The 14,350-nt window shown below is 39.1% G+C and overlaps 1 protein-coding gene across 3 annotated transcripts in view; it reads left to right on the plus strand.

Moving 5' to 3' along the window:
* ROBO1 (roundabout guidance receptor 1) overlaps positions 1–14,350 on the plus strand; it is a 1,242,585-nt gene that overhangs the window by 1,209,390 nt on the left and 18,845 nt on the right. For all 3 annotated transcript variants that reach the window (XM_081552483.1, XM_081552494.1, XM_081552499.1), the window contains 2 exons: positions 923–1,171; positions 11,667–12,073. In XM_081552483.1, coding sequence (XP_081408609.1) covers positions 923–1,171; positions 11,667–12,073 — 656 coding nt within the window. The remainder of the gene's footprint in view (positions 1–922; positions 1,172–11,666; positions 12,074–14,350) is intronic.

The raw sequence follows: 14,350 nt of genomic DNA on the forward strand, positions 1-14,350 counted from the left end.
ACTCTGGGAGTTGGTGATGGACAGGGAGGCCTGGCATGCTGCAATTCATGGGGTCGCAAAGAGTTGGACACGACTGAGCGACTGAACTGAACTGAACTGAACTGATGCGAAGAGCTGACTCATATGAAAAGACCCTGATTCTGGGAAAGATTGAAGGCAGGAGGAGAAGGGGAGGACAGAGGATAAGATGGTTGGATGGCATCACCGACTCAATGAACATGGGTTTGGGTGGAGTCCGGGAGTTGGTGAAGGACAGGGAGACCTGGCATGCTGCATCTCATGGGGTCGCAAAGAGTCGGACACGACTGAGCGACTGAACTGAACTGAGATTTCTTTATTGCATGACTTCTCACAGCCTATAATGAGCCAACTGAATTGTAATCCCATGGAGAAAACTTTGTTATCTATAGCAATGCACACATCTTTATGACAGTGAGCTATTTTTTTTTTTTTAAACAATACCTGCTCTTTTTCTGGAAATTATTATTTATTTATTTATTCATGGCTGGAGTGGGTCTTTGTTGCTGTGTGCGGGCTTTCTCTAGTTATGGGGAGCAGGCCCTACCCTCTAGTTTTGGTTCCTGGGCTTCTCATTGCAGTGACTGCTCTTGTTGAGGAGCACAGACTCTAGGTGCAGGGGCTTCAGTAGCTCCAGCACACAGGCTCAGTATTCGTGGCACACGAACTCAATTTCCCAGCAGCGTGTGGGATCTTCCCAGACCAGGGATTGAACCCGTGTCCCCTACATTGGCAGGTGAGTTCTTAACCACTGGACCACCAGGGGAGTCCCAACAATACCTTCTGAAGGTGGCCTGAACATTCAGATTTCAAAAGCAATTCAACACTAGTATTTCGCTAACTCTACAGATAGTTCATTGGAATAAGCTGAGGTGAATCTAAGTGTCCTTATGATTTGTTCTAGCTATGACCAAGAAATGCCATGCCCCGTGCCCCCAGCGCGGATGTATTTGCAACAAGGTGAACTGGAAGAGGAGGAAGATGAACGAGGTCCCACTCCCCCTGTGCGAGGAGCCGCCTCTTCTCCTGCCGCCGTGTCTTATAGCCATCAGTCCACCGCCACTCTCACGCCCTCTCCACAGGAGGAACTCCAGCCCATGTTACAGGATTGTCCCGAGGAGGTGGGCCATGGGCAGCACCAGCCTGACAGGAGGTACGGGGGTCATTTGGCTTCTTCACTAACAAATCGGCTCATTTCCACTCCTAAGTGGCACTTACAGAATGCTCTTACCCGAAGTACTTTTCAGGTCACGTGGGGCTTTTTTCCAGTATCATCACACAGGAAGCCCTCCCTGGTAATTAGCATATCAAGTAATATTGTTGATCAGAACATTAGATTAATTGATCCCAGTGAACTTGCAACCATAAAATAATGTGCCTTAATTCTCACCCACTTAGGATAATTGCATTCATAAACACATGGAGACCATGTAGTAAATATATGGGTTGCTAATCTTATAACGTCTTATTGACAATGGGTGGTTTTGTATTTTAGTTTTTTTTATGCATGGCCATGCCATGTCTTTAGTCTGTGAAGGAGAGATTTTCCTCCTGTCTTTTCAAATTAAGACTGCAGAGTGATTTGTTCTTTAAAAGCTGTAATGTTACAGGATGAATTTGGTGTATTCATTTTGTGTTGACTTCAGGTATCTTTACTTTGGTTGAGATGTTAGCTTACAGTCCTTTTGTCTAAGCAACTAATAGTATGTTTCAAATTACTTTTCAAATTTCCTATTTCCTCACCATCCTCCTGTGTGTTACAAATGGTACCCAGTATCTTCCTCCTGGCAAACTCTTCTTTTGTTCTTTTGAAAAGGTCAACCTCTTTACCTTTCTTGATCATGATCAAAAATCAGCTTTGTGTGTGTGTCTTATACTTTTAAACCTATGTATTCAGCATTGCCAACCAGCACGTTTGTTATGCACAAATCTTTCACTTATCATTTCTACCACATAAAAGCTATTACTGCATCATGTCAGCACTTCTCTCATTGTTGATGATTTTGTTTGTAGTATTTTATTGTCCTTGACACATTATATGTATATATTATTTTCTGTATCGCTAATATCATTTGAAACAGTATATTATTTGCCCCAGAAGATCTCCCTTCAATAGTCTTGAATGAATAACAAATTCTGGTTTATGCTGCCTGAATTCTGTAGATCAAAACAGAATTTGCAGTGCTTTGAACTATTCTATCAGTAAGAGGTTATTACCAAATTTAACTCATATACTCTGTAAAATGAAGGAAGTAGTTAAATTTTCTTCTGCGTGACAAGGGGGAAGTCGGATTGCCAGACATTTAAAGTTAATGTTATTAACCCATGGAACTTCAGGAAGACTGAGAACAAATAAGACATCTCTTTTCCCTATTAAGGTCGCAACCATCTCTGCTGCCACTCTTATTCGGAGAAAATGAGATGCTAATAGAGGCTGTTAGCTCTGAAATATCTCAACATTCTTTTCTCATTGTTTCAAATTACCTATTTCCTCACCATCCTCCTCTGTGTTACAAATGGTACCCAGTATCTTCTTCCTGGCAAGCTCTTCTTTTGTTTTTCTTAGGTCAACCTCTTCACCTTTCTTGATCACAATCACAAATCAGCTTATCTGTCTTGTCTTTTCAGCCTTTTCTTCTCGATTCAATCCTTTCTCCTTAGTGTTAACCCTATTACTTTTTAAACTTCCCTTAGCCTTCCCTTTTTTATGCTGCTCTTTGTCTCTGCTACTCCATAGGATTCTTTGGTCACTTTTACTTTCCTAATTCTTATTCACACCTCAGTCCTCTGAATGCTGGCTTATACCATTTACTTCCATCAGGCTTCAGAAAACAACCTCTGAATTGTCAATAAAAAGCCTTCTCTTAATTTTTTCCATTATCTTACTACCATTCCCCCAATTAAATTATTCACCAAGTCCCTTGATTTCTAACTCCAAAATACTCTTGATTTTGTTCCTATGTTTCCATTCCTAGAGCCCCTAAGACAGGCCCTCAGTCCTGGTCCGTTTAAATATGGTTGTATCCCTGCATTGATCACCACTTATCTCACCTCCTCTGTCCACTCTCCACATTGTTTTTCTTTACCCACCAGTCTAGTAAAGTTACTCCCCATTCAGAGTCAAGTCTTGCTATTTAGCCCTGTTTTAACACCTTTTAAAGTCCTTTATCCTTTACTTACCTCTTCCCTCCCAACACGTCCACACGCTTCTAATTAGCCTGTTGGAAATTCCCTGAATTTACCTTGAACTCACCAACACCGTGTCAGCAATGCCAGGAACCAGCCCACAGAAGGCAGTACTGGAGCTAGCGGTGGGGGTCAGGCCACTCTTGCTTCCATGACTGTCACCAAAATCCTTAGTGTCCTCACCGAACACAGGTGTCTTGGCACATGCTATTTCTCTGATGGCCTGGCCAACACTTCTCATCTTTCCAAGCTCTACCACCTGTGCAACTTCTTGTTGCCTGGCAAAAATCAACTCGTCTTAGTCTTTACTCTTCATAATGGTCTGTTCACCGCTCTGCTATCACAGTAATCAGGTTTTCACGTTGCATTAGCGTTGGCGATTTGTGTCTCTTTCCCTGTTTAAATCAAAAGCTCTTTGAGAGCAGTGCTTATGTCCTGCCCCTGTCATCGAGTTCCACAAAGCTTTCTTCGGTAAAAATCTGATAAGTGGAAACTTTTACTAGAGGAGAATGTGAAGTTGACTTACTCACTACTGTTTTAGGGGAGTGAATTCAAGGTGAACATGTATACTTCGGAAATGCATTGGGTATCTGTACCAAAAATCCTCTTTGACTACGTTCAGCCTGTTTTAAAAGGTATGACTTTCAGTCTATGAAGGTATTAAGAATCATATTTCCAGGATTGCTGCTGGAATTAACCCTGGGCACTAAGAAGTAGATGAAAGCCCATGGGTCTTCCCTGGTGGTCCAGTGGTTAAGACTCCACGCTTCCAAGGCAGTGGGCACGGGTTCAGTCCCTGGTTGGGGAACTAAAATCCCACATGCTGTGCAGCACAGCAAAAAATAAAAGTAAATAATAAAATGTTAAATTTGCCTGAAAATATTTTTGAAAAAGAAGTAGATGAAAGCCCATTAAACAAAAAACTATTACTGCTCTTCTATGCTGAAGGTGTATCCTACATGTTTACCCTAGATATTTTTGAAAATACACATAAAATGAAAATACAAAAGTACTAATGATCTCTGTAGTCAGAAATTGTCACTGCGATGTCCTCAGTAAAGATCTTTCCTGACCTTCATCTCTATATAATCTCACATTGCTTTGAATTTGTGATGTGATGATATATTTGCCAATATAATCTTATAAAGTACTGTTTTCACTGAAGAGTGAATTTTTCCATGCCAACGACTATTTAGATATTCACCTTAAACAAATGTGTACTGTAATTTATTTTAAAAATGCCTTAATATTGGACATATGAGTCATGTCTAGTTTTTTGATAGTATACACAATGCTGTAATTCCCATCTCTAGTGAAGTCTTTGAGTCAAGTCTCTTCTCAAACCTTTAGCCTATTCAGAAGCCTACCCATTTAGTAGATGACTTCTGTTTCTTGTCACTCCACTAATGATACATTCATTAAAGACAGATAGTTATTTCTCTATAAATTTCATTCCAAAGAATCAGACCCTTATAGCCAAGTACCTGTTCCTGCAGATTTTTACTGCTTGATGATCACACAGAGCAATGCACGTATCTCCAGCCATAAAGGCACTTTCCTACTTCCTCCAGCCATTTTCTCTTGTCTGTATTACCGTAATGGTCCATAAGTGGTCTTGTTGCCTTTAGCCCTGCCCTTTCTTCATCTTAATCATCTTGCTGCAGACTGTGCTGAGGCATTTTCTTAAAATGCGACACTGATCAAGTCTCTCCACTGCTTAAAATCTCTCACTGACCTCTCATTTCCCTTAGAATAAAGGCAAAATTCCTTAATGGAGCAATCAAGGCTCTTTGTGATCTGACCCCTGCCTGCCTCCCCATGCTTAGCCATTCACTCCCCTCCTCACTGTGCCTGTTGCCTTTACTCCAGATTTCCAGAGTAAAGTGCTGGAATGACCAGCACTCAGCCATGTTAAGGTCTTTCCATTGGCCATCCCATCTTCCTGGGATACCATTATCCCCTCTCTTTTATGGAGCTAATACTTGTGTATCCTTTCCATCCAAGATTAAATGGAAGATACTCTCCATACAGTCTTTCCCTGATGCCCCAACTCTAAGTTGGAGCCAATTCTACATGTTCCCACAATGCCATAGATATCTTCTATCCTGGAGCTTCGAGAAAACTGCATTATCATTGCATGTTTAATTAACTCTTTGTCGCCTCCACTAGACTATAAGTCCCTTTAGTCAAGGATTATGTCTATTTTATTTAACAGAATTTCTAGCATAGTGCATGTGTCCTGTTTCTAGTGCTGCCTATGAACAACACTAAAATGTAATCACCTAAAACCATTTTATTTTACTTGCAATTCCACAAGTCAGGAATTCTGAAAGGATTCAGCTGGGTAATTCCCCACTAACGCACATGGCCTCTTCTGGTCTTTGGGGTTGCGAGATCCACTTCCAAGTTAGATTCTTCACTTGTATGCCTGCCATCTCAGGGTTCCATGGCCTCTCTTTCCACATACAGTCTCATCCTCCAGGGTCTCTCCACCATAGCCCAGGGTTCTCATAACACAGGGATATCAGGGGAGTGGCGCTTCTTACATGGCAGCATCCTACTTGTAAGTCAGGGAAAAGAAGTTGCCAGGCCAGTTAAGAGCTACATTCAGAACTGGCATAGTCTGACTTCTGCCATATTCTATGGTCAGAACAGTTGTGGGATCCACCCAGATTCAGGACACAGAACTAAACTCCCACTCTTGATGAAGGGATGGCTAATTCTCATCCCAAAAGAACATTGTGGATAGAAGATACTATTATGAACATCTTTGTAAAATACAGTCTGCCATGGCCTGGTGGCATAGTTAGTTTATTAAATGTGAGTGCCTTAAAATTGAATCTTTCTATGTCTTAAAGTGCAAACTGTAAACCATTACCTGAGGTCTTGTTTCTTGTGTTTCCTTTGGTCTCGAACCTAGAAGTTTCTTCACCATAGTTGGTACAGAGTAAATGTTTAAAGAATGATGCATATTTTACTTTTATGTTTATTGATTCAGTTCAGTTCAGTCGCTCAGTCCTTTTTGACTCTTTATGACCCCATGAACCGCAGCATGCCAGGCCTCCCTGTCCATCACCAACTCCCGGAGTCCACCCAAACCCATGTCCATTGAGTCGGTGATGCCATCCAACCATCTCATCCTCTGTCATCCCCTTCTCCTCCTGCCCCCAATCCTTCCCAGCATCAGGGTCTTTTCCAATGAGTCAACTCTTCGCATGAGGTGGCCAAAGTATTGGAGTTTCAGCTTCAACATCAGTCCTTCCAATGAACACCCAGGACTGATCTCCTTTAGGATGGACTGGTTGGATCTCCTTGCAGTCCAAGGGACTCTCAAGAGTCTTCTCCAACACCACAGTTCAAAAGCATATTGATTATGGACATTACAAATAGTGTAATGTACATGAAGAAGAAATTACTGAGCTAAAACCATTATAACTGCAATATTTAATTAGATAAGTATTTCATACTTCATTATTGTGGATATTACAATTTTGGCATTCTAATGAGCTTCTAAGGTATTCCATTTTTGTCTAAAACTAGATAAACTAGATGACTAACATAATAGTAATTTTTCATCTCTCTTTTCAGACTATGAAAATAATATAATTAAATGTATTTACATATACTGTTTTCAAAAGTACTGATACTATTGTGTTTACTGTAGTTAATATTTAGTAAAAAAAAATCTTTTGAAAAGTAAATTTCATGTGTGGAATAGGAAATTCACTGATATATTTTTAGTATAGATGAACTGAGTAGGATATAGTTGGAAGGAAAACAAGGCAAGGAAAATTAAATATCTGTCTGTTAAAAACTGGGGAATGGTTAATCATACAAAATATTAAAGCTATACCAGTTTTAGCAAAAAATTGAAGGTATGTATTTTCTCCCTTTCATCTTTTGCCTGGCAAATGGTTTGTAGTAAACTATATAAATACCCACTTTCATAAATTAATGGACTTATTCTCTTCTTCTCTTGAACATGTTTATGAAGGCATCATTTTTGCAGCAGCCTAGAGTTGTGATTTGCAGCCATATACTTGTACATTATTTCAGAAGACATTGAAACCCCTCAGGGGGAAAAATTGAGGGGCGTTGAGGCTCATTTGTGGCAAGTCCCACTTGAGTACAGCATCTTGAAATAGCTTTTTGTTTTCAAATAGAATATGTTACATATTTCAAGCTGTACATGTTTATCACACGTTCCCTGGGCTTGCCTTATTTACAGATGGTTTGCATAAAATTTTCTGTCTTTCCCCAGCATTTGCCCGGGGTGTTGGTAGTTAAAAGCCAGTCCTCATTTAACATGAAGATGTTTGGCTTCACATAATGTGACTTATCCACATACAACAATACTGACATCTTTTCATTGTGAAGTTGGCTGTCTTACATCCCTTCATTGATGGTCAAAATAGCTCCTTTTGTGCTAAAAAGTCTTACATGTATTTAAAAAAAGAAGTTTTTTGTGGTATTTTGGATGTGCCTGCTGACAAAGGCTGTAAATTGACTTTTAAGTATGGTATTTTATTGCAATCCAAATTAAACAAAGGTTTTCCTTCTATGTGTATAACATATTCCATATTAAAGCAATTATCCATTTTAATCTCTTAAATAACTTCAGCTTTGGTACATTGTTCATATTTCTTCTAGTACCACACACAGATACATTAGAAACCACCCAGAAATGAAAAAAAGAACACATTTTACTAAAGAACTGTGTATACGTATATATCAATATGTTACATATGTACATACATATGTGTATATGTGCGTGCGTGTGTGTGTACTACATCGCTTCAGTCATGTCCAACTCTTTGTAACCCTCCTGTGCATGGGGCTCTACAGGCAAGAATACTGGAGTAGGTTGCAGAGCCCTCCTCCAGGGGATCTTCCTGACCCAGAGATCGAACCCACATCTCTTACATCTCCTGCATTGGCAGGTGGGTGGGTTCTTTACCACTCACACCACCTGGGAAGCCTGTATATGTGAATATATATGTATAATAACACCATACCTAGAGGAAAGGCCATCACCTTGGAAATGGGATGTGAGATATATTCTAAATTTTATACATGCTAGTCATGGGAACATTGGCAAGGCCTTTAATTCCTCTGAATTTCAATATCCTCATCTGTTTAAACAATAATAAAATAAGTACCCTGGAAATCTGTTGTGAGAATTAAATGAGCTAACATTGTATAATACTTAGCTGCAAAGTAGGTGCTCAACCAATTAGTTAATTATAGTATTTTTTAGTAATCCTTTATTTTCAATGCTTTCTATTTGTGTTAATAAAAAAGTGTTTATTGAAGTGTCTCAATTCATTGGGATGAAAAGCACAAAACTTTTTTCTTCCAACAACTACCATGCCACCCTAACCACTGTGCTATATTAAACTTCCCTTTTCCTCTCTGTAGCAGGTCTGCAAATTAGATCTTGACCAGAAAATATATGGGTTTGTTTGTATGCTTTCTTTTAATTTATTACTCAGTCCTATTAATTTTAAAACTATAATCATACACTTCCAGATGTTTTTGCAGACTGAACATGTCTGTGGCCATGGTGACATGGAGTGAGTCATGTGTTCCATTTTTAATCACTTCCTTTCTTGCTCTTCCCAGTCCATTCTCTTAAGTTCTAAGGCAAGGATGAGGGTACATAAAAAGAGTAAAGTGGGTGAGGATCCAGTCTTCTTCTTGGTCAGCCTTAATGACTGTTCTGTCTCATCTTGCTCTATGAGTATCATAAGGATGGTGCGGGAAGGGGGCTGGCACCAGCTTCCATTGATGAAGGACTCTATCCTGGACAACATCTATAGATGTGTATAGTCCTTGAACAATTTAGCCACGTCTTCAGGTAGATTACCAGTCTGTGGCATTTATATTCTATCTCTGCTAGTCTTCCAAGCCATAGGGTCACCAGATAACACTAAATCCTAATCTTACCTACCCTCCAACACTAGGGCTTAGAGTGGCAGGCTTGTTTTTTGTTGTTGTTGTTTTGTTTTGTTTTTTAATATTATTGGAGTATAATTGCTTTACAATGTTCTGTTAGTTTCTGTGGCACAATAAAGTGAATCAGCCATATGTATACATATATCCCCTCCCACTTGAGCCTCCCTCCTCCACCCCCAACCCACCCCTCTTGGTCATGACAGAGCACCAAGCTGAGGTCCCTGTGCTATACAGCAGCTTCCCACTAGCTATTTACACATGGTAGTATAAATGTATCTATGCTAGTCTCCCAATTCATCCCACTCTCCCCTTACCCTGCTGCATCCACATCTGTTCTCTACATATGCATCTCTATTCCTGCCCTGCATATAATTCTGCTGTACCATTTTTCTAGATTTCATGTATATGAAATATACATTAATATACATTAATATATAATATTTTGATCATTTTGACTTACTTAACTCTGTATGACAGACTCTAGATCCGTCCACATCTCTACAAATGTTCCAACTTCATTCACTTTTATGCCTGAGGAATATTGCATTATATATATTTACCACATCTTCTTTTTCCATTCATCTGTCAGTGGACATTTAGGTTGCTTCCACATCTTGGCTATTCAGTGCTGCAGTGAACATTGGGGTACATGTGACTCTATCCTCTTTATTCTCAGAAGCTCAGAATTTGATGAAGTGTTGTCATGACCTTTCAAAAAGAGATTTCCCTTATGTTACCTTTTTAACCTTGCTTAGAGGAGGGCACGGCAACCCACTCCAGTATTCTTGCCTAGAGAATCCCACAGACAGAGGAGCCTGGAGGTTTATTGTCTATAGCGTTGCAAACAGTTGTACATGACTGAAGCAACTTAGCAAGCAACCTCGTTTAGAGAGCTCTTTGTAACCTTGCTTAGATAGCATCACCAACTCAATGGACATGAATTTGTGCAAACTCTGGGAGATAGTGGAAGATGGAGGAGTCTGGCATGCTATAGTCCATAGGGTCACAAAGAGTCAGACATGACTTAGCAACTGAAGAGCAACGAGAGCACTGGAACTGTTGAGCACATCACTATATGTGTTCACTATTTTTCAGGCACTTTCCCAATTAGAAGTTAATCTCTTGGCATTCTTCCCACTTGGGAATAACTTCTTTCCACAAACCTTGCTTTCCACTAATGTCTAAGTGCTCTCTGCCTTCTTAGTCATCTTCTGTTCACTGTGTTTGATGGTGCAGGAGGGGAGAAGAAAGACTGCTTTTAACTAATGTTCTCTAGATCTGTGGAAAGATGGCTGAAACCAGTTACTGTTAACTCTGTGAACATAAATCCAGAGCACCAAGAAAAATACCTGTAAACATTTTGTTAAACAGATAGGAGGAATAATGGTAAAAGTCATATACTTGATAATAGCTAATAATATTTATAAGTGAGCAATTTGGAGAAAAATTACTCTTGGCTGTTTCTTTAGTAGAGTAAAATCTAAAGGAAATTATATCATATGCTCAATGCATAATGTTTTAATACTATAAAACTCTACTCTCTATAGTCAAAACGAATATGTCCATTCGCTTGCAGTGCTAAGAGTGACCATGAAGGAAAGGGAAGGGAACATGCTTATACATTTATGGAGCAGCCTGTTTCAGAACTAATGTCTGCTGTCTTTGGTCATTATAAGCTGTCAATAATATTCCATATAGAGCATGCATGCATGCTCAGTCATGTCCAACTCTTTGCAACCTCATGGGCTGTAACCTACCAGGTTCCTCTGTCCATGGGATTTTCTAGGCAAGAATACTAAAGTGGGTTGCCATTTCCTCCTCCAGGGGATATTCCTGACCCAGGGACCAAGCTGGTGTTCCTTGTGTCTCCTTCACTGAGTCGGTGGATTCTTTACCAAATGTACCACCTGGGAAGTGTCAATATTCCATAAGCTTTAGGACAAATACATAGGTGTCAATTTCAAAATAGGTATTGCTTACCACTTTTTTTCACCCCTTTTTAACTGAGCATAACTGAACAGGGAGGCCTGGCGTGCTGCAGTCCACAGGGTGATGAAGAGTCAGACCTGACTTGGAGACTGAACAACAACAACCCGAAAGATAAAACATAAAGAGACTTATCCATAATGAGTCTATTTCTATTAAGCTTGAATCAAAAGGTAGCCCAGCTTTCTTAAAAGTACCTCTGGTATTGAGATAAATTTCTTATGACTCAAAAATAAAACTTTAAGCATGCCCTGATTTCCCATTGTTTTTCCTGAGCAAATTAGCACCATGGAAGCAAAAATCAAAAGGGTGTACTTGTGAATTTAATGGCAACTCACTCCAGTACTCTTGCCTAGAAAATCCTATGGACAGAGGAGCCTGGTGGGCTACAGTCCATAGGGTCACAAGAGTGGGACAAGACTTAGCGACTAAACTACCACAATGTGAATTTCTTGGTTAGTTTAAACTTTTGTGTCCTAAGTAATGAGCTAAGCCATACTTGTTTATTCATTTTCCTACAGACGGCAGCCCGTGAGCCCTCCTCCACCTCCAAGGCCGATTTCCCCACCCCACACCTACGGTTACATTTCAGGACCCCTTGTCTCAGATATGGATACGGATGCGCCAGAAGAGGAAGAAGACGAAGCCGACATGGAAGTAGCCAAGATGCAGACCAGAAGGCTTTTGTTACGCGGGCTCGAGCAGACCCCTGCCTCCAGTGTTGGGGACCTGGAGAGCTCTGTCACCGGGTCCATGATCAATGGTTGGGGCTCTGCCTCAGAGGAGGACAACATTTCCAGCGGACGCTCCAGTGTTAGTTCTTCTGATGGCTCTTTTTTCACTGATGCCGATTTTGCCCAGGCGGTCGCAGCGGCAGCAGAGTATGCTGGTCTGAAAGTGGCCCGGCGCCAAATGCAGGATGCTGCTGGTAAGTCGTACATTTCTCACCAAGCTGGAGGAGAAAAAAAGAAAATGCTGTGTGTATTTGTCAGTTGCTGATTATCTCCATAATCTTACGTCCTATATGAAATACAACTGTTACCACTCTGGTTTTTGACTGCGGAGCTTCCCAGGTGACTCAGGCAGTAAATAATCCACTTGCAATGAGGGAGACCTGGGTTCGATCCCTGGGTTGGGAAGGTTCCCTGCAGAAAGACATGGCAACCCACTCCAGTATTCTTGCCTGGAGAATCCTCAGGGACAGAGGAGCCAGGTGGGCTACAATCAGTGGGGTCGCACAGAGTCCAACAGGACTGAGCCACTAAGCACAGTATAGCAAGGAGACCAAGGTCCAAGATTATGATGTATCCTGCCTAGTCCCTTTTTCTTGACAAGACTTTTTAAATCTTCTATTTTATTTAATAAATCATATGTAATGTGAGTGAAGCTACCTGAAAAGTCTTCCTTTTTAAGATAGTCTTAGCAAATATAAAAGTGCAACTTCTTTTGGAATGCCTGTGATCAATTAAATTGAGATTGTGTTACATTTTTTTTTTTAAGATGTAAAAAGTCACCAAAATAAAATTAATTGAGGTAGTTCACTCATCCCATTTAATTAGAAATTGTCTAGGAGAAATAGATAAACGTCTGGGGGGACACTCAACTGTTGGAAAGTGGGCTATTTCTCCTTAACCCCGATTCTTTTCATGCCTCTCAATTAGAATACTAATTTAATTGAGAAAATATAAAGATATTTATAATATATATACTTTTGCAAGCATAAGTATGTTCTGTGCTTAAACTAAACATTGTTAATCTAGTAATTTGGAGAGCAAGTTAATCTAAATGCTTATATATTTTTTATATTTCCCTTTTTATTGCCAGTAGCCTGTTTTTAATTACTATGTATCCATTTTTATGTTTTAATTCTCTTATACTTATTTCCTATTCCCATCTTTGTTTAGAAAGTAAATAATACGAGAAAGAAAAAATTTTTAAGTATATATTTTTCACATGATTTTAATTTCTGTAAAATGGAATATATATATTCATATACATGTTCAATATATGTGTATATTTCTGGTAACTAAGAATATACAAATAGAATAAAAATAATGTGATCAATAAGAGAGAGAGACATTTCTGAGACAGTAAAGACTATCACAGCAGATCAATAGTCGTTATTTTATTGTTTTATTTTTTTCTTAGCTTAGTAACTATCACATTGTTGCAGTTATTTTCCATGTTCCAAGAGAATTTTCCATGTTCTCTTTAGATGTTGGATTGGTCATTATTTCTTATCATTGTAGAATATATTCAAAGAAAATTTAACTCACGTCATAAAGCTTTTTTTCTATATATTATTAATCAAGAATATGTTGTAGGAAAAAAATATGTCTGATATCTCTCAAACTATTATTGTAGAATGCATACTTATTTTAGCCAGGCTTACACTTAATGATATTAAACCATTTTCATTTTTTCTCCTAGGAGCTGCTGCGTATTATAAAATAATATGCAAACCAATCTATGGTTCCTAATAAATAACATCTGACTTTATATATAGCTTTTGTTTCTCCTTATTTTTTAATCTCCTGTAAAAAAATGAGTACCTGAAATTAAGCATCTCAAACTAGTGCTTTCATATTGCATTAAGGGTGTGTTTCAGTTCATTGAGTCAACAAGACATAGAAATAATTTTGAAAATTCATCTGTAAATGACCTCATGCCTCAGGGTCTATGAGCAGTAGATGGCCTTACACAATAGAATGAGAAATGGGTTCAGTCTCAGCTCTAATTCTTTCTTTTCATGGATATGTAACTTTAATTGTAATAGTCTCCATCATAGCTAAAGAGAGTTTGGTTTAATATTTCATTGTATTGTAATTCAGTAGCTCTCCTGACTTTCATTTAGCTCATGATTATAATGAACAAAGCATGCATTGGAGTCAGCCTATTAAAATGTTCTTTTCCTGAAAGGGTGCTGCTTATCATATGGCTTGAAGTTAATATGAATGAATAATCCAATCACATTGTTTCTCACTAGGCCACATTAATATCTATTATTTAATGCTTCAGTTATCACCTGCAAATGTGTTGATTTTACCTTCTGTGACTGCTACTGTTTATAGCCAGAACACATGTTGTCTTGGTCTCTCTGAACTTTCTTGTGGTACAACAGAAAGTTCTGCATTTGAATCTCTGGAATTTCAAGAAACCAAAATAACAAAGATCAAGGGTAGGGCCAATAGATCTCCATCGACAT

This window comes from Giraffa tippelskirchi, chromosome 2 (assembly GCF_054371585.1).
Source record: "Giraffa tippelskirchi isolate mGirTip1 chromosome 2, T2T-mGirTip1v1.2.pri, whole genome shotgun sequence".
Lineage (NCBI taxonomy): Eukaryota > Metazoa > Chordata > Mammalia > Artiodactyla > Giraffidae > Giraffa > Giraffa tippelskirchi.